General features: G+C 39.8%; 1 protein-coding gene and 1 pseudogene across 4 annotated transcripts in view; one reads left to right on the forward strand and one right to left on the reverse strand.

The window, feature by feature from the left end:
• NCOA3 (nuclear receptor coactivator 3) overlaps positions 1–21,195 on the reverse strand; it is a 121,684-nt gene that overhangs the window by 12,802 nt on the left and 87,687 nt on the right. For all 4 annotated transcript variants that reach the window (XM_024746764.1, XM_024746765.1, XM_024746762.1 and 1 more), the window contains 15 exons: positions 15,694–15,798; positions 14,648–14,820; positions 14,070–14,170; positions 12,713–12,887; positions 11,869–12,057; positions 11,596–11,697; positions 10,355–10,495; positions 9,936–10,083; positions 8,808–9,199; positions 7,758–8,629; positions 6,623–6,758; positions 5,469–5,663; positions 4,122–4,361; positions 3,897–4,023; positions 2,456–2,627 (listed from right to left, as the gene is read on the reverse strand). In XM_024746764.1, coding sequence (XP_024602532.1) covers positions 2,456–2,627; positions 3,897–4,023; positions 4,122–4,361; positions 5,469–5,663; positions 6,623–6,758; positions 7,758–8,629; positions 8,808–9,199; positions 9,936–10,083; positions 10,355–10,495; positions 11,596–11,697; positions 11,869–12,057; positions 12,713–12,887; positions 14,070–14,170; positions 14,648–14,820; positions 15,694–15,779 — 3,249 coding nt within the window. In that variant the 5' untranslated portion in view covers positions 15,780–15,798. The remainder of the gene's footprint in view (positions 1–2,455; positions 2,628–3,896; positions 4,024–4,121; positions 4,362–5,468; positions 5,664–6,622; positions 6,759–7,757; positions 8,630–8,807; positions 9,200–9,935; positions 10,084–10,354; positions 10,496–11,595; positions 11,698–11,868; positions 12,058–12,712; positions 12,888–14,069; positions 14,171–14,647; positions 14,821–15,693; positions 15,799–21,195) is intronic.
• LOC112400822 (ubiquitin-40S ribosomal protein S27a pseudogene) lies at positions 18,573–19,086 on the forward strand (annotated as a pseudogene).

Raw genomic sequence — 21,195 nt, forward strand, 5'->3', positions numbered from 1 at the left:
GGTTAACAGTCATCCTGCAAACATGTTTTAGAGAAACTTTTTTTTTTGCGGTACGCGGGCCCCTCACTGTTGTGGCCTCTCCCGTTGCGGAGCACAGGCTCCGGACGCGCAAGCTCAGCGGCCATGGCTCACGGGCCCAGCCGCTCCGCGGCATGTGGGATCTTCCCGGACCGGGGCACGAACCCGTGTCCCCTGCATTGGCAGGTGGAATCTCAACCACTGCGCCACCAGGGAAGCCCTAAGAGAAAATTTTTGACATCCCACCCTATCCTAAGAAAAGGTCCCTGTATTTAAAGGTCTCACAGCATCATATGCCTCTCCTCGTAACCTCTCCTTCACCATGTCTACTTCTGTGTGGTTCCTTGCCTGAGTTCTGGGAGCAGGAAATAGGTTGTTCACTATTGCTCCTCAGTCTCTAAGGAAAGACTGATTGGCATATAGAAGACAAATATTTGTTAACTGAAGTAATCAACAATCAGTAACTAAAGCATCGCTACAGATCAACAAAATAAAAACCCCATCAGAACTATTAAACTATTAAACACATCTCAATGGCCAAAAAATATAAAGTATTTTCAATCTTGCTAATGAAAGAAATACAAATTCAAACAAGAATCTTTGTTGCGCATCAGCCTGGCAAGGATTTGAAAGAATAATCATGCTCAATATTTGTCCCGTCACTTGCTCTTTCACACTCTGGGTTCTTTCATCTTCGTGGGCCGTGGCAGCAGTGCCGGTGAGGGCGATGGACTGGAGTCATCGTGCCCTGCTGTGGAAAAGCAGCCATACGACCATCTAGGAAAACTGCCTGAGAGTATGTATATAAACCTCTAAAATAAGCCCTCTGACCCAATCATCCTTTCTCTTGGATTGTAGCTCGGAAAACAGAAAAAGTGAACAAGATGTAAGTAATTCATAGAATTACAACAGAAAGTATTTAGGAACAATTAAATTTTCATCAGTAGATAACTGGTTAAATAGTGTTCAATAAGATGGATACTATTTGGCCATTAAAATTAAAGATGTATACTTAAACAAAAAAGATGACTGACGATGACTTTCATAAAGTAAAACAGGCCACAAAAGTATTTTAAAAGTCTGCTTCCTTTTTTTTTTTAATATACACACACAAGTTACTTATGATTCTTTGTGCCAAGATTATGGAGGATTTTCAACTTTTTAAAAAAATATGTACTTTTGTGATGGTCAGATTTTTATATAAGGACCGTTAACTATTTTACATGAAGACAAAGAAAACTATTTCCAGCTTAAATAAAATTCTAGGGGATTTTCCTGGTGGTCCAGCGGTAGAGAATCCAGCTTCCAACGTAGGGGACGCTGGTTCGATCTCTGGTCGGTGAACTAAGATCCACATGCCGCGAGGCAACTAAGCCCACGTGCTGCAACTACTGAGCTCATGCACCTCAATGAGAGAGCCGTGTGCCACAAACTACAGATCCCATGCACCCTGGAGCCCACGCGCCACAACCAGAGAGAAAATCCGCACGCCACAACTAGAGATAAGCCCACGCGCCACAACGAAGAGCCTGCACCGCCATGTCTCAACGAAGATCCCGAGTGCCGCAACTAAGACCTGACGCAGACCAAAAACAAAAAAAAATTCTAGTGGCAGTTAAAGCTTCTCGGTCTTCATGTAACCCTCACTTCCTCCCCCAGCCAGGTCAGACACGGCTCCTCGGTCAGGGTCACAGGTGGCTGGTACCCCCAGGTGTACATCATCACTGCTCCGTTGTTTCTCAACCACCCTTTAAAAAGTTCTGTGCAGTGTTTGCCACACTGAAATGTAATTCTTTTTATACACATTTGCCTCCCCAACAAAGCCTGAGAACCCTGAGGATCTTTCCCATTTATCATTAAACACACAGACTTACACAAGTGCCCCCAAACACACATCCTATAATGAAAAGATCCACTACAAAATGTATGTTTCAAAAAAAAAATAAAATAAAATACAGATTTGTAAATGGCATATTTTCATAAGGCTGAATAGGTAACTAGGAATAGGAGATGATGTTGTTGGGATATTCACAGATTCACCAGTGTAAACAGGTTTTGTTTAACACAAAAAAAGCTTGCCTCCTCAGAGTATACACTGGTTGTCCAGATAGTAGAAAGAGGTAATTATAAAAATGAGGATTCAACTAACATAAGCAAAAAGCAGCATTTTAAAAACTGTATAGTAGTTTTAGTGGATCATTTCTATGATTGCCTAAAATCTGACATCTTTATAAAACAGTAAGTTGCTGGAAGTTCTATCACAATTATAAAGTATATTTTCTAAATTTAATGCTGGTATCCATGAATGTAGTGCTGTACATAAAGAAAAGATACACATATAGGCACTACTGTACATGGCTTCATGGATATATGCGAGCACGCATGCACGCAGACACACACACACACACCCCTCTACATCCACAGTACTGCTACCTACTTGATTTACAAGTTCAGGAATGCCGAGAGCTCTGTCAATTTCTTCCAGGCCTGTGGCATCTGTGTTGCTCAAGAGTGTGTGCAGCTGGTCCAACAATGCTCTTTCATCACTCTGGCCTTCAAGGTTAGAAGGTGGCCCAAGGAGATCATCCAGGGAACTCCTAAGAAGTGGCCTAAAAAGAGACTTAGATTCAATTTCAATGGTGCTTTTCCTCTTAAAAAAAAAAGATCAAAGTAACCCCACATAGTATTTTTAATATGCAATAACTCAAATAATACAAGTGTAAATAATAAACAGAGTAGCAGAAAAGAACAAATGGCATCAATTTAAATTTAAGACCCACAATTTTAAACCTCACCAGGTCATCTTCGACCACCATATCTAGATTACAACTCCCAATTCCACCACCAGAATGTAATTGCTAGATGCCTTGACATTTAGAGGATAGCAGAGATTTGGGAAAGGAGATTGGAGGGATGAAGAGGGTGGTGTTTTCAAGACCCTACAAGAACAGAAGTGGCAGTAGTTAGGATATTGCAGGCTGGAGAAATCAACAAAAGAATGGGAAAAAAGGTAGAAATGCTGAACTGAGCCCAGGGTTCTACCAAAATAACTTTGTTTCATACACGGCCCACAGAACTCATGTATCGACAAGTATAATACAAACCCCGTACAAGCATAACACAAACCCCACAGCAATGCCACAGTCCTCCAACACATCACAGGGGCATGGAGCTAGACATTTATCCAGTCTCAGAAAAATTCTGTGATGAAACTATTTATTCTCTACTGGGTAGAGAAGCACTCAAGTTAACAAGCTCATGTAGTTACACTTCTGTCTACTCAACAGATCAATTCATTTTTCTTTGCTTAATTTATTGTAGAACTCAAGTCAGAGCTGACAGTGACAGGTAGCCTCTTTCATGCCAATGAGTTACTGACCAAACTTAAAAAATGAAATAGACATAACCCACAATCTTTCTTTCACAAAAATAAAAGCGTGCTATATTTCACTTTCACCTTCATCCCTGAAACGTTTTAAGTAATTTTAGAAAAGAATTATCGAATCCTAAAAAATGAACTTTCCAGAAAACTGAGGCTCACCCTCTGCGGACCATTTATCTTGTCAAACTAGTGCTAATTTATCCCTCTCCTCATGGAGGAGGATTGTTACATTATGAGAGACGACCATGGCACATGGAGGCTCCCAGGTGTGACCACTCAACGGTCCCGACAGCTGAGAGATACAGTCCTGTCTCCTCCCTCTCCCATGAACGCATGCTGCCTCAGGCTCAGCCTCGCTTTTACACACAGACGGCAATGAGTACCTCAATTACAGAGGGTTTTTCTCATTCTCTTTCAGGTTTGTTCCTGTGCTCTCACCCTTTTCTAGATAATCCAATGCTTACATTTTCCACAGGGTCACGTAATAGAGCCCCACCTATTTTGAGTCCCATGAGGGCCTTGTTCCATGGACAACATGCCATCTGGCCAGGAACCAGGTTGGTTCGATGGTGCTGCTTGGCCGTAAGGACTGACCCCCATCCCCATGGGAATCTCACCGGGCCCTGGGGGAACAAAAAGAAAGGATAAATTTTCAAATAAGCCAAAGGCGAAGGTTAGCCTGAAACATCTAATGTTCTTTTCTCACGAAAGGAGCGCTTACGCATCTGAAGCATCTGCTGCTGCGACGCCGGCCTCACGCCCGGGACGCTACTGGGCCGCAGAGGCATGGCGGGCAGCGGGCCACCCATGGCAGGCCTGGGTAAAGCAGCACTACAGTCCGCTCCCGGCCTCCCCATGGGGTTTGGATTCACAGGTCCCACTCGGCTGGCCTTTGAGCTCGGTAAGCCCCAGTCTCCCGAGGAAGGCGTCTGATTCACAGTCACATTTCTGTTTGGTCCACCTAAAACAGAAATTAGGTATTTTCCACGTTACAATGAAAGTCTTCTTGTATCATACAGGTACAGCCATCAGACACATGCGCCTCTGTCATTCTAAAAAGCGGGCTGGCCAACTGTTGACACATTTCTGATAGGCCGCCACAGGCATACCTTCACAGTACTGCACTTCCGAGACACTGCGTTCTTTACAAATTGAAGGTTTGTGGCAACCCTATGTTGTCGGATGATGGTTAGCATATTTTAGCAATAAAGTGTTTTTAAATTAAGGTACGTACATTTGTTTTTAGACATAACGCTATTGCACGCAATACAGTATAGTGTAAACCTACCTTTTATACGCACTGGGAAACCAAAGAATTAACGTGACTCGCTTTATTGTGATATTTACTTTATTGCGGTGGTCTGAAACAGAACCTGCAATACTGCTGAGGTATGCCTGTATTGCTATGTATTCATTACAGGTTAGAAAATGTCTTGCGAGACTTCCCTGGGGCACAGGTTCAATCCCCGGTAGGAGAACTAAGATCCTTCATGCCCCACAGCGTGGCCAAAGAAGAAAATGTCTTGGACTGAAAGTCTCCTTGAGAGTTTAAATCACCAAGACACAGAATAAATGAAGAATACTCATGAAAGAAACATGCTACTGCTATTCAAAATCCTGTTAATTCCAATTAAGTATTTTAAATTTGCTTTTCCCAAAAGAAATTTTTAATCATTAATATTCATTAGAAATAACGTATCAGGGACTTCCCTGGTGGCGCAGTCGTTGGGAATCCTCCTGCCAATGCAGGGGACACGGGTTCAAGCCCTGGTCCGGGAAGATCCCACATGCCACGGAGCAACTAAGCCCATGTGCCACAACTACTGAGCCTGCGCTCTAGAGCCCGGGAGCCACCAACTACTGAGTCCACGTGCCACAACTACTGAAGCCCACGCGCCTAGAGCCCGTGCTCCGCAACAAGAGAAGCCACAGCAATAAGAAGCCCGCGCACCGCAAAGAAGAGTAGCCCCCGCTCGCTGCAACTAGAGAAAGCCCACGCACAGCAATGAAGACCCAAGGCAGCCAAAAATAAATAAAATTTAAAATAAAATTAAAAGAAATAACATACCCATGTTTGAGCCATAATTTTCCTGACTATCCATCATTCTTGGATTGCCACCCAACATGGGTTGCTTTGGTACCATGGGGAAAGCACCAATATTCTTTACTGGAGGGCTTGAGCCAACGGAAACAGGGCTGTCTAGAGACACTGCTCGGTTATATGGAGGACAAACAGACTGCACAGACTGCGGACTCCTCAAACCTGTTAAAAAAAACATAAAAGCACAATACATAAATATCCCCCGATGATTCAGTACATAAATAATCAAGTAAAAGACATAAATACCACCCACCCAAGAATGTCTTTCTTACCAAACTAAACACTGTCTTCTTTTACAAAATAAATAAGCCCCCCAAAGAAACAAAGAAAAAGAAAAAAGAAGCCTTGTATTCCAAATAAAGTAAAAAACAAGAGTCTCGGTGTTGGCTGAAGTATTAGGCACTGTTCTCTAGCCTGATATGGTCATTCATATTCTGCTTCACTTAATAGTAAAAATTTTACCAATGTTTCAAACTCCTGGAAGTTCTTTAACATGCATATTTAAAGTTTAAAATTTTACAACTAAATGTAACCAGATAAGTTGCCTTCTAATCAACCAAGGAGTAAAACAAAATTTCCTCCTAACCTTTTTCTTTTTGTTTTTTCTAACCTATTTGATTGATCTAACTTTCCATTTCAGTTTCGGAAATAGTGCCACTAAAAATGAATAACCACCTTTCCAGATAATTGTGGATTATTCTTTTTCAATTGATACATATATCCTTGTTAAACTGATGAATCAAGAAACACTCAGCTATAGGTGTTGGGTAAGAACCAGCAAACACCAAAGTTAATGTCAAAGGACAGGTTTTGATTTGCTTTTTAATCCAATTCTCTGTGCCTAAGACAAATAAAGGTACTAGTAGGTACAGAGTACCTACTACTCACCTGCAGCAACCAGAGAAGAACATTTTCCTATAAGCCCTGTGATTACTGGCATCATATTAGTTAGAAATGGGAAACTGTCCAAAAAGCTTTTAAAATCACCTACATTATAAATTAGTAAAAGAAACTAAGGTGGAGTACACATTTTAAAGTTGGATCCTAGTTTTAATTAAGAGTACATACAGGTGTGCAGAAAAGTTCAAAGGCAGCAAAAATAAAATCCAGTTCTTTCTTACCCAGAGAATTAGTTCCTTGAAACATCTGTTGCTTCGTTACCAGATTACTACCATTTGTGGATATGGAATTACTGTAGAAGTCAGAATTAGTCAGATCACCAAGAATAGCATCTAGATTATCCAAGTCTCCAGATCCCTGAAAATAATTTTTTTAAATTAACCCGTGTACATTACTAGATACATAGGTATAAAACATACTCATCAGAGGAAAAGAGATGAAATGGGAACAAGTAAAACACAATAGTTACCTGAAATGGTAACACCCAACTTAGAGGCTAGCTAGCTGATTATGACCCCTATCCCTACACTACTTCCTTGAAAGTAAAAACAGTTGAAAATTCTGGGATAAATCCGTGGGTTTGGAGGTGCTTTCAAAGGGGCATTTTTTAATTTACCCTGTATGTTTAATTCTCAAACTGCAGGATATTTTCCAGCAAACATTAGTCAGAATCATGAGCTGACAGAGATGTCTGCCTCTACACACACTTCTGGAAACATGTATGATTAATAAAAATCAAAAAAAATTTTTTAATAATAATAGTAAAAAAATAAGCTGATGTTCAACAAGATATTCATAGCTATGCTTTAAAAAGGGCTTTTGGTCAATGCATTTGGGAAACACGTTTAAACGAAGTTAAGCACACACCCTAACAACAGGACTTCTCCAAGACTTTCTCTTCGCAGGCGCACATTAACGTCTTCCAGAACACTGTTCCTCAAGAGGAGTCTGAGAAGCGCTTGTATAGAATGTGATCATGTATACGAAACTTGATCTTAGGTAAAAATCAAAATTCTGTTGCCCGATACAAGAGGTTTTTCCCATTTCTACCATACACTTAATGACTCAATGTGCTCATTCCAGTAATAAAAACTTCCATGAAAGATTTCAAATTGCCTACTAATGAGGTACAGTCACATTTGAAAGCATACATATCTGATTATTTCTACACTGCATCATAATACACTTTACTGGTGCTCAGAAGAGCTACCGAAAAAGTGACAGCTCCAGATTAACTTCCATTAAATAAACCTAAAACAGAAGGTAAGAATTTGTGCATAACACGTTGTCTTTCTAACACAGAAATGCAATGCTGAAATACAATGCCTAAGCTAGAACATACAGAAGACAAGTTACCTCTTCATTTGTTTCTGTCTTAATTTTGGCGTCCTTCCCTTGACTTGAGCTCGGGATGGTGGAGCTGCTGCAGTGGCTCACTTTACCGTCTACGCCGCCTTCCGCTTTGGGCTGTAGTTCTTTGGAGAGCGTGTCACTAGGATCATCCCTGTCCAGCAGGTACCTGAGCAGAGCATTATTTTCCTTTCTCTTAGGGCTTAGTTGCTCCTGCTTGACGTTTCCTTCTACACAAGACGTTGTACTGCTAGTGTCTTTCCCAGTGGCTTCGGCGGTAATCTTGGCTACCTCAGCCGGTGAATTCCCATTCTGCAGCAACTTGTGCAAAATCCGGTGCTTCTCTTGCAGCAGTGACCCGTGCATATTGGATGTGGAGGACACTCCTCCAGACGTCGAAGAGGAGACCCCAGAGGGGCTGGTGACACTAATGGAAGAGTCTTTACAACTTGAATCCAGGGGCGAGTTGGTCAAGGAGGAATGACCCCGGTCCTCAGAAGAACAGGTAAGTAACTGCAGTAATTTTTTGTGACCTTTGCTCTCCAGAGGACCCCGCTGATTCTCTGGCCCTTCTGCACTGCTCTCCTTACTTTCCTTGTCATTGAGGTGATCTCTGCTATTTGACTGACACATTGAACTCTCCACTGGATTCTGGTCGCAATACAAGCCTAAGGGACTCTTGGAATCTTGACTGTTCACTTTACTTGGTTGACTTACATTCATATTGGGAGAGTTATCCAATTTGGGACCTGGTGAAGACAGAGTAGATAAAAGAGAAGTCCCTACTCCCTCACTGATAGCTTGAAGGGCACTGAGAGAGCTGCTAGAAAAGCTGTGACTCCCAGTATTGCCAGAAGATCCCATGGGAGAGTGCACACCTGGATTTGGAGAGAAGTCAGGAAAAGAATTAGACTATCAGATGCTATAACAAAACACTACTTAACACTTCAAAGTTTGTTTTAAAATGAATTAACTTTACAAGAATTACAGTGGTATGGATAGAAAAGAATTACTGAAAAAGAAAAAAATAAAGAAAAGGAAATGTAACACAAATACCTGCAACAGGAGAAAACTGATGTGAGGCCATCTTTGGACTCCCACGATTACGCGGAGAAATCATAATATTCTGCTGGCTGGAGCCAAGACCAGGACTCCCATGTGGAGGGCTACTCATGTTGAGACCATAGTTGTTGTTCTGGTAGGAAGATGGTGACTGCATGCCTGGCCCAGGGTTCACTGAAGCTATGCTACCGGAAGGCCCATACCTGGCTCCACTCATCTGCCCCGTGGCGCCGGGCTCAGCCACACCGTAGGTCCTGCTGCCCAGCACCTGCAGGCCGGGGCTTGGCGACACGTTCATGCTGCCTACCGAACCGCTGCATCCAGCTGCTGGAGGTCTAAGGCCTTGTCCAACAGGATTCGGGTTTGGTCTATACCCATTCTGTTCCCTGCAAAGAAACAGAACGATGTTTTACTAAAAAATTACAGGCATGCATTAAAAGCCTGCATCAGATTTTTTTTTTTTAAGGATGAAGTGAGTGTCCCAGACACTTAACTTCTTAGGCGCCATTCCAATGCCTAGCGACAATAACAATCCAGACACTGACCAGTTGTTAATCTAGTAACATACTGTTAATAATCTAAACGAGTGACACCATCAGAGCGCCACGAAGGGCCCAAAGCTACGTTAGCTGGAATCTCAGTGGGGCTTTACCAGAGTTCTCATATACCAAGGGGTTAACCTGGAGGCGCCTGCAAATTACTCAAGGTAATTAATGGGTGAATATCCTGCTCCTTCCTGCGCTACTCGTTGACCGTTAGCAACAGCAACAGTAACTATTTCTTCTTGAAGTCTACCTTCAAATTTTAAATTCAATCCCTAAAAGCACTGTAATGTATCATTAGAAATGAAAGGTAACAGAGGTAGTCAGATTTTATGTATTCTTTTATCCACTAGCCTTCCCATCCTCCAGCTTTCCCAGGAATGAATGAATGAACAAATCCTCATTTACACATGAAAATATAACCTTAAAGAAAACATACTTTAGGAATCTAAGTGCACTTCAGCAAACCCAACCACTGCCTGCTTTTCTTCTTAATTTTTCTTCTCCCTTTTACACTGATAATAAAGCATCTCGAGAACACTTCTGCATTTAATGAGAATACAAAGTAATCTATCATTACCTCTGAAGAAAGTGGGTTGAGACAAAGCCGTGACGATCATTTGTCACAGGATTTCGGAAGAGTTTGCTTTTTGTCTGTGCAGTCACTACAGTGCCATCAGCCAATGAGAATCGATACACTGGGGTTTCTGCATGGCCATGGATATAAGCTTTTGGAGAAAATATCCCATTACTAGTAACTACAACTGGCAAAACAAATGCAAACAGGAGAAAACAGAAAGGAAATATACAAATCCAACATTTTCAAAATCCAGTGAAAGACTGGACCCCACCAAAATTAGGCTAACATAAGAATGCTCAAGAATCATCTTCCTACACCACACAGACAAAAACAACTATGGTCATGTATATACTTATTGCTCCATAGCACATCAAACACAATGACAAACAAGATCCAGAATTAACCTCCAAATTCTTTACCTTCTTGATAGTGACGTTTCTGGGACCATGACTGCCCATCATTAAGACTAAAAAATCTCTGGATACACCTTCGGATTATATCTTCAAAACCAGGCCTCATGGAAGACCTCAGTGAATTTGTATCTATGTTGACAACTTTTCCTATTAAACAGAAAATTGCCACTGTGTTTAATTTCATCATTGTGCATTATCAACTGCACTGACTTTAATTCTTTACTCTCATGGGCAAAAAAAGGGCAGACCAAAACTAAAATTCATGTTGATGTCAAGAATTACTCCCAGTAATTCCTATTAAATTACCCGTCTTTTTGAAGTGCACTTCTTTATGAAAAATGGATTTGAAGTTACAGAAAAGAAATACTGGCTTCTGATTTGAAATGCTATTTGGAGAGAAAGCCAGGTGCATCTACATTTTTTTTGTGTGTGTGGTAAACGGGCCTCTCACTGCTGTGGCCTTTCCCGTTGCAGAGCACAGGCTCCGGACGCGCAGGCTCAGCGGCCATGGCTCACGGGCCCAGCCGCTCCACGGCATGTGGGATCTTCCCGGATCGGGGCACGAACCCGTGTCCCCTGCATCAGCAGGCGGACTCTCAACCACTGCGCCACCAGGGAAGCCCGCGTCTACATTTTTTTGTGTGTTTATATGAGGGATTTTAAGTGTCAAACACATCCCACTTAAATGCCCAAGGTTTTGCTGAATCTCTCCTAGGGTTGTATAAGAAACATAAGGGACTTCCCTGGTGGCACAGTGGTTAAGAATGCACCTGCCAATGCAGGGGACACGGGTTCGAGTCCTGGTCCAGGAAGATCCCACATGCCGTGGAGCAACTAAGCCCATGTGCCACAACTAGTGAGCCTGAGCTCTAAAGCCAGCGAGCCACAACTACTGAGCCCACGTGCCACAACTACTGAAGCCTACGTGCCTAGAGCCCATGCTCCACAACAAGAGAAACCACCGCAATGAGAAGCCCATGCACCACAAGGAAGAGTAGCCCCCGCTCGCCGCAACTAGAGAAAGCCCCTGCACAGCAATGAAGACCCAATGCAGCCAAAAATAAATAAAATAAAAAATTAAATTAAATTAAATTTTAAAAAATAATATTATAAGAAACATAGGAAATAATCCATGCAAAGTATTCGCTACAGTGTAGGCACTTAAATGATAGTGCAGGCTGTAGAAAAGTTAACTTTTATAAAAATTTTCAAAATGAACAAAACATACACACACACACAGTTTTTACCTGAAAGATCATGTCTAGTAATAAAGCTCTCAGGATTTGATGGAAATGCTCTTTCTCCTGTGGTAATGCGGCGTGCCACACAGATCATACAGGATTGCAAATCTGCAATAGAAAATTTAACCAGGTAAGGATTATACTTAACCTTTGGATGTGTCTATTCAATAGGCAAGTAAGAACATGGAATTCAGTAGGAAGAATTACAATGGAAATTACAAAACTACAAGTTTGGCTGTTATTGTTTGATAATCACCACAAGCATGTGATGACTCTCACCTTCTCCTTCCTCCATCATAGCACGTGGCTGGGACAGGGCAAAGCACTGCATCGTTTCATATTTCTGGAGCATTTCAGGACTAGTGTTTATGTCTTCCAGAACGTCGTGTGGTATTTTCATCAACATACGGCAATTAAATGTATGGCTTTTTTGTCGCTGGGTCTCATTTGTCCAGGTAACTCCATTAACTTTAGAAATTGAAAGGAGATTTTTAAAAGCTGGCAATTCAGTCCATGACTATCATCAAATATTTAAGCTATAAATCAACCATACTCCAATTAAAAAAAAAAGAAGAATTTAAGCTATACATATTTTCTCATTATACATCTTCCATAGTAATTTCTACAATAACATTTCAAAGTGGCAATATATAAAACACTGGAATAATTTCAATTCAAATTCAACAGGTATCTCACTTCTATTTTGTAACTCACTGTATATCTTAGACCCATGAAATGTATACCAAACTCTAAATTCGTATTTGAAATTTTGCTATCTACCACTTGCCCTGTTCTACATAAATCATCACTTGGCTTTCTAAAAGGTATATTCAATTTTCTAAGAAATGATCAAGAAAAAGAAATTTTTTTAACTTACTTAGAAAATACAGGGACTTCCCTGGTGGTCTGGGGCTAAGACTCTGTGCTCCCAATGCAGGGGGCCCAGGTTCGATCCCTGGTCAGTGAACTAGATCCCACATGCCACAACTAAAGATCCCCCGTGCCACAACGAAGATCCCGCATGCGGCAACAAAGATCCCGCGTGCCGCGACTAAGATCCAGCACGGCCAAATAAATAAATAAATATTTTTTTAAAAAAGGAAGATACACATTAAAAGCCTACCTGTAGATTTCGGTAAGTTTTTAAGAAAATCCTTTCTGTCTTCTTCATGCAAAATATTGTAGACACTTGTGTTAACCAGATCCTCTTGCTTATATTGCAGGTACTGGGTGACATTTTCTGACACAAACACAATGTTTCCTTCACGATTCACCACAAACAGGAAGCCATCCAATGCCTGAAGCGGGATATGTTGTAATATTGGCTATTATGGACTGAACTGTATCCCTTCCCCCACCAAAATTCGTATGTTGAAGCCTTAAACCTCAATGTGACTGTATTTGGAGATAGGGCCTTTCAGGAGGTAATTAAGGTTAAATGAGGTCCATAAGGGTAGCTCTAATCCAATAGGACTGGTGTTCTTATGAGAAGAGAGACAGACACCAGAAATGCACACACACAGAGAAAAGGTCACGTGAAGACACAAGAAGGCAGCCATCTACAAGCCAAGGAGAGAGGTAGGTCTCAGGAGAAACCAAGCCTGCCAACACCTTGATCTTGGACTTCCACCCTCCAGAGCTGTTGTTTAAGCCACACAGTCTGTGGTATTTTGTTATGGCAGCCTTAGCAGACTAAGACACCAGCCATAGTACTAAATAGAATTTGAAAAAAAACTGTTGATTTAACAACTGTGAGCCATCATTTCTATTAACATTAGCACCATCAATACAGGGCTGTATGAAAAAGACAATTTGAAAAGATGACAGTAAAGACAAAATCTGAATTATAACATCTAATCTAATTTTTGAAGAATTACTTCTTCAAAGGAGTTTTTAAAAATATGAAAAATCATCCTTAGTGCTTCCCATTTTTCCATTTGTTACCAAGTCAAGCTACAGGAACTATACCACTCCTTAGTGAGAATTTACAAAGAGGAACTGAACTGATCAACTAAAAAGTAGCTGGAACAAACTAATTGAACAAAAACAGTTGATAAGTGAACCTGAATAAAGGGCTTCAGGTCATGACTTAAAAAGAAACATTCTGTAAGTGCTATAGCTTAACTCAATCTACTGAAGACAACTACTTACAAAAAACACGTATTTTAAGTCTTAAAACTTCCTCAAAAATATAAAACTGTAGTGTGCCATACTATCAATTATGCAAAAATACACAAAAAGGTCTGAGCTAAAATATGCCCAAATGCATTTTTATTGCAGGGGGCAGGGCACCACAGGACCTCATGAGTTATGTATATTTTAAATATATGAGCATTTTTTATCATCATATTCAGAATACTGAGTTGTACTCATGAAAAGAAACATTTTCTTTTTCCTCTCATATCCTAGCCAAAATTTTTCTTTCTTTCTTTCTTTTTAAATCAACTCAGCTTATCGTATAGCTAAAACCTTGTACTTGCCTGAAGTAAAAGTGGTCCTAAGGAGTCTTTATCAATAACTCCTTGTCCTGTGGAAGATACATCAGCTTTCTGAACATCATCATCACTGGAAATAGCTTTTCCTAAAAAGACATAAGGCAATACTACAAATAGCATATATATCAGTTATAGATTAAATCCACCTTCAAATTGTTCCCCGAACAGACACAAAGAGACATGCACACAGATGTGCGTAAGAACATACACATTTCCTGATAAGAAAATGATGCTACAGTTTTTAAAGGTTAAAATTAAACTTCCGAGTCACCCAGCAGGACAGAAGATACTCTAAATTTTCTTTCCCTACTAAATGTACTATCCCATTGCTTCCTGAAAGGGACCTAACAAGTGACAGGGTGAGCAACACTGGCCTTCTTCCAATCCTGGTGACTGTTTCCTAAAGAGCAAAGCTGGTCAACTCATCTGTCCATCTAGCCCCACAGAGGACAGCCCTCAAGGAGCAGCAGTTCCCACCTAAGCAACAGGTAGCAAAAGGCAAATGTGAACACAGTTAACAAGTTCCTTCTAAAAGACTTGAGTGTTTTCTTACTTTGTATTACCTTGCTCTTTTATTTGACGTATCTGTCTTACTGTTTCCTTTAAAATTGCACATTTATCTGGTTTGACATTGAAGTTGTCAATATCACTAAGATTAGCAGATATCAGTTCAGCCAATTCTTCAATATATTTACTCTCCTGCTCCCGTCTCCACTTTTCACCACTGCAGGTAAGACTGGGGGAGAGGGGGGGAAAGGCCATAAATATACCTATCACAAAAGAGCTATGAGCAGAATCAGTACCTACACAACACCATTACACTCATATATAAACAAACTAAATTCAGCCCATAAAGACTACCAAAACATTGTCTTGGAGACCTAGTACAATACAGTTGAAATTCATTCAAACCTAAATTCAAATCCACCTGTTGTTAGCCTAGTGGCCTTAGGCATTAGTCTCATTTCATCATCTGGAAAATGGGGATAAATAGTCTTTACCACGAAGAGACAATAAAATTAATAATAAAAACAGTAATAGCTCCTTATTAATTATGAGGTTTTATGAATTATAGGTTTTTTTATTTTGCAACCATCACAGTGAAATTCAAGTGATATTGACCTTGGCAAACACTAAAAAAGCTATAAAGTATCACTGCATAAAATAGAATATTTTATTTCTATTTTTTAAACTTCTAACTTCATTCAGGAAAAGAATGATGAAACCCCACAATTGCCAAAATATCAACTTATAACATGTTATTAAAGGATACTAAAGATTCTTACTTGTAATAATCTTGTCGAGCTACTCCTAACTCTTACGTCCTCTATTGAGAAATGCTTCTTACAATATCACACAGTTAGTATAATATTCTCATTTCTATCTGAATCAGCCATAAAGCCTCTATTATAACATAAGAATGTCCCCATCTCATCACTGTACCACTGTACTTACTACAAAGCAAAATCATATTATTTAAACAAAGACAAAAAACAAACAAACAAATCTAACCAGAAAATGCAAATCGAGAAAGCTGAAATGGTATCTTCAAAACAAATAAAGGCGGGGGAGGCGCCCTTGGTGAAGTATCAGGAAATAAACTGCTTACCCTTGTCCTGGAGTATCACATGGCAACTTGCGTTTTCGTGAATCAGGGGCCAGTGGATCCAAGGAGTTTTCTCCTAATCCGCTCATCTTGAATATACATCAGCAACTAAGAAAGAATAATAAGATACAAACATTATAAAATATCCATGACTCTCATAAAGGTGTCATATGCTTGAATGGCTGCATGTTGTAATTCAGAACTGCTTTCCCTAAATGGTTAGATAATTCTCAAAATTCTTTATAGTACACAACTGTTCTGAAGACCTCAAGAGTTCATATTCCAGTTTAATTATGCAGAATGTCCATCCAACCCCAGGACAAATGTTTCTCAAGACCGAGTAAAAATGCGTATATTTACCAAACGTAAGGTAGTTAGCTAGCGGGAAGCAGCCGCATAGCACAGGGAGATCAGCTCGGTGCTTTGTGACCGCCTTGGGGGGTGGGATAGGGAGGGTGGGAGGGAGGGAGACGCAAGAGGGAAGAGATATGGGAACATATGTATATGTATAACTGATTCACTTTGTTATAAAGCAGAAACTAATACACCATTGTAAAGCAATTATATTCCAATAAAGATGTAAAAAAATGCGTATATTGAATACCTCACAAAGAACAAGGCATCTTCTGCATAGTTAATAAGAAAAAGAGACTGTCAACTCTCCAACTGATAAAATCCTAAATTTTACTTATACACAAATAAGATCTTATCTTGTCAATTGGTAAGAAGTCTTCAAATGATAAATACCTAAATTATTTTCAGGCTATTTTCAAGGTAGAACATTTTTTCCTTAGACCATTTCTTTAGTATTTATCATCCAATGTGTTTTTCTTCTGCTACTTCAAAATAAACTGAGATTGTGTAAATAACATGTAAACTCCATACATTCTGCTTACAAATTAGATGTACAACAATAAAACTCCAGGTGGGAGGATTCTGAGAAGATCCACAGAACAACAATTATTTTAATATTAACTGATGGAAATATAATATGCCTTAGTTAAAGTTGCACTGATAAAATAAATGTAGGCTATTGTTGAAAAGAGAGCAGATTTTAATATTCAGTGGCTCATAATTTTAAGACATCTACTAAGCCTTCACTTAACAAGAATTTTATTTGTCCTAAACTCTTGTTTACGAAGACAATCACTGCTATAAAGAATTGCAAGTCCAAAAAAAAAAAAAAGAAGAACTGCAAGTCAACGGAGAAGTTCAAATACTCCAAAATACTTTTTCTTCATTTGTTAAAATGCATCTTGCATTCCATCTAGTCTGAGACATACATTGAAGGACATACATTTCCACTAGGTGGCACAATACTGCCAGGATGAGAGACAAATAGAAATGCAAAATTTTACACAAGATCCTCATCAAACTTAAAATATGTAGCTTTAAAAAACCAAAATGGGAAGTTTTAGATTACATTATCATCTTTCAGGTGTTCTAAGTATGAATTAAACACCAACGATATTTATTCTACCAATAATTTTGATAGTAAAATGTAAAGGCTGAAAAGCTGATACGTTTTAAGAACTTGGTGTGGTTTTTTTCTCACAACGTAAGTTAAAATAAAAGAGAAAAGAACTTAAAATAACTTTCACTAATGTGGCTTGCTTATTTATTTACTTGTTTATTTATTTATTTATTTTTGGCTGTGTTGGGTCTTCACTGCTGTGCACAGGCTTTCTCTGGTTGCAACGAGCAGGGGCTACTCTTCGTTGCGGTGCACCATCGTCTCACTGCAGTGGCTTCTCTTGTTGCAGAGCACAGGCTCTAGGCGCATGGGCCTCGGCAGTTGTGGCTCGCAGGCTCTAGAGCGCAGGCTCAGCAGCTGTGGCGCACGGGCTTAGTTGCTCCGCAGCATGTGGGATCTTCCCAGACCAGGGCCGGAACCCGTGTCCCCTGCATTGGCAGGCGGATTCTTAACCACTGCACCATCAAGGAAGCCCCCACTAATGTGGCTTAATGTCATGATTTTAAAGTGTAACCACGGGGGCTTCCCTGGTGGCACAGTGGATAAGACTCTGCGCTCCCAATGCAGGGGGCCCAGGTTCGATCCCTGGTCAGGGAACTAAATCCCACATGCGTGCTACAACTAAGAGTTTGCATGCCACAACTAAGGAGCCAGTGTGCCACAACTAAGGAGCCAGCGTGCCACAACTAAGGAGCCCATGTGCTGTAACCAAAGAGCCCTGGAGCCGCAACTAAGGAGCCTCCCTGCCACAACTCTAAGGAGCCCGCTTGCCACAACTAAGACCCGATGCAGCCAAATAAATTTTTTAAAATAAAATTTAAAAATAAAGTGTAACCAGATCCCACAATGCCACAATACTATATTCTTCAAAAATGACAATGTCATAAAAGACAAAGTCTTTAAGTATTCCAGATTAAAGGAAGCTAAAGAGAAATGACAATTAAATGCAATATTTGATCCTATACTGGATCCTGTACTAGAGGGGGAAAATGCTATAAACGACACTATTGGATCAACTAACAAAATTTAGAATATGGACAATAGATAAAGTATTTTACCAATGTTAAATTTACTGAAGTTTATTTCTGTACTGTGGTTATTTAAGAGACTATCCCTATTCTTAGTATTTAGGACAAAAAAGCCATTATGTACACAAAGAACCCTCCAATGTTTGGGTGGGGGGGATTACATACAAGTAAGTGAGTGAGTGAGTAACAGGAGAAGAGGAGGGGAAGGGAAGAAGAGAAAAGAAAGGAGGCCAGCAAATTGTCGACACTGGTTGAATCTCAGCTGGGCAGAAATTTTAAAATTCTTTGTACTATTCTTTCTCTTGCAACTTTGCGTTAACTTTAAAATTATTTCCAAATAAAGTTAAAAGTATGTTCATCTTTTCTGATCCACCATCTGTGGTGGCACCACCACCAATATGCAGATTTTCGTGAAGACCCTGACGGGGAAGACCATCACTCTCGAGGTCGAACCCTCGGATACAACAGAAAACATAAAGGCCAAGATCCAGGACAAGGAAGTAATTCCTCCTGACCAGCAAAGACTGATCTTTGCTGGCAAGCAGCTGGAAGATGGATGTACTTTGTCTGACCACAACATTTGAAAAGAGTCCACTCTTCATCTTGTGTTGAGACTTCGTGGTGGTGATAAGGAAGAAGTCTTACAACCCTCCCAAGAGTAAGCATAAGAGAAAGAAGGTTAAGCTGGCTGTCCTGAAACACTATAAGGTGGATGAGAATGGCAAAATCGGTCACCTTCGTCGGGAGTGCCCTTCAGATGAATGTGGTGCTGGAGTTTTTATGGCCAGCCACTTTGACAGACATTATTGTGAAAAATGTTGTCTGACCTATTGTTTCAACAAACCAGAAGACAAGTGATTGTATATTGGTTAATAAAAGACATGAACTAATGAACTAACGTTAAATGCTGAGTTTTATTCCGGTGATTTTAAAAGTGGGTTTTAAGCATCAAATTAATCGCACTATTTTCTTAGGTAACCTGTACTTGGCAGAATTATGTTGTATTTGATACCAGCTGTCTAGATACAGGCCAGTTTCTTTGTACCTCAGCAGTATTGACATTTTTGACTGATAATTCTTGGTTGTAGGGTCTTTCCTGTGTATCATAGGGTGATGAACAGCATCCCTGGTCTGTACCCACTCGCTGCCAGTAGCACACCACCCCTCCCCACAACCAAAAGTATCCAGACATTGCCAAATGACCCCTGGGGGTGGGAAGGAACCTCCCCCACCCCCAGATTGAGAAACATTGGTCTGTGTGAATTGGTATTATAACCTTGCCTAAAAAGAAGCTACAACATATTGACACTTGTTTCCTACAAAGGAAGTTTAATGGCAGCAGAGCTCTCAAGTTACCACTTAAAAAATTCATCTGCATATGGCTGGTTCACTTTGTTGTACAATATAAAGTAACACAGTATTGTGAAGCAATTATACTCCAATAAAGATCTATTTTAAAAAAAGTATGTTCAGTTTTGATTTCCAATTTTCATGTTTAAAAAGAAAAAGTGATTCCTTAAGAACAGAAATAGAACATTGTAAAGCAACTATACTCCAATAAAAATTAGTTTAAAAAGAACAGAAATAGAGTAGTCACGACTCAATACAATTAGTTTTATATTTGTTTCATTCAAAGGTTATTTTTAAATTGAGTGGCCAACCATCCAGTAATAGCATTTTATTTTAAAAATATAATTTACTCCACATTCTAGATACTATTTCCTTACTTTGACGTTAAACATAAGCTGAATCCTCAAAACTGAGTAATGAACTCTTTAGTGGATAACAGCATTTAATTTGAAAGACATAATTTATTCTATGTTCTCAGCATTATTCCCTTACCTTGCTGTTACACATAAGCTGAATCTCCAGTACAGTTTAAGGTGCCTAGCATATAAGAGGTGATCAATAAGCATGCCTTGAAAAGTACTGAGTAAATGGAACATTCAACTTATCAAGTCATATTTTATAAAACAGATTTTCCTCCATTCTGACTTCTATAGAAGTTCAAAGGTTACTTTAAACTTTTAAAATTTTTACTGCTATGGTTGATATAGGATGTCACTGAAATGAATTTTAGAGACGTAAATTACATCAATAGAGAATCAAAACCATGACAATCTTAGTGTGAAAAAAAATAATCACAATTATCATGTAAACCAGAAGTGCATACATGTCATTCATGTTAAGTCAATGTTTATGTGCATATAAGAGAAACCTAAACATGTCTACCTATGTCCAAATACACATGTGGCCCCTTCTCTTGATGTGGCAGAACAACAAGCTATAATGTGCACATGACTGTGCAGTCTACATGCTACCAAGTTTACTGTTTCACAGAGTCCAATGATCTCTAGTAACAGAGGTAATTATCCAGAAATGTACCAATGCAAGATCCTAATTTAAAACCACAGTAGTGGGACTTCCCTGGTAGGTCCACTGGGTAAGAATCCACGCTCCCAATGCAGGGGGCCCGGGTTCGATCCCTGGTCGGGGAACTAGATCCCACACGCATGCTGCAACTACGAGTTCGCATGCTGCAACTAAAGATCCCGTGTGCCACAACTAAGACCCGGCACGGCCAAAATAAATAAATAAATACATATTTAAAAAATAGAAAAATAAAAAGTAAAACCACGGTAGTGGTGTTTACTCAAACATGAAGATATCAATATAACTAAGATATAAAATAATTTTCACATTCTATTTTTTTAGGAACAGGCTTGACAGATTTCTTTTTCTAGTTCTTAGATAGGGACAAACCTTGGTACTACAATCACTGTACCATGCCTAAAAAACCACATGATGTCCAAGTCTGAATGACAAAATACTGTATAACAAAAAAATCAAAGTAGAATCAATACATCCTTTAAATTTCATTTGGCTGAAGAAAATGTTCAACATTAGAAATAATAAACAGAAGCATTTCCCACACCCCCCAAAAAATAGTTTCAGCATATACAATAATAATTCCTGAGCACAGATGACTATGACAAATTCTTT

The sequence above is a fragment of the Neophocaena asiaeorientalis genome, unplaced genomic scaffold (genome assembly GCF_003031525.2).
Source record: "Neophocaena asiaeorientalis asiaeorientalis breed wild unplaced genomic scaffold, Neophocaena_asiaeorientalis_V1.1 scaffold132, whole genome shotgun sequence".
Taxonomy (NCBI): Eukaryota; Metazoa; Chordata; class Mammalia; order Artiodactyla; family Phocoenidae; genus Neophocaena; species Neophocaena asiaeorientalis.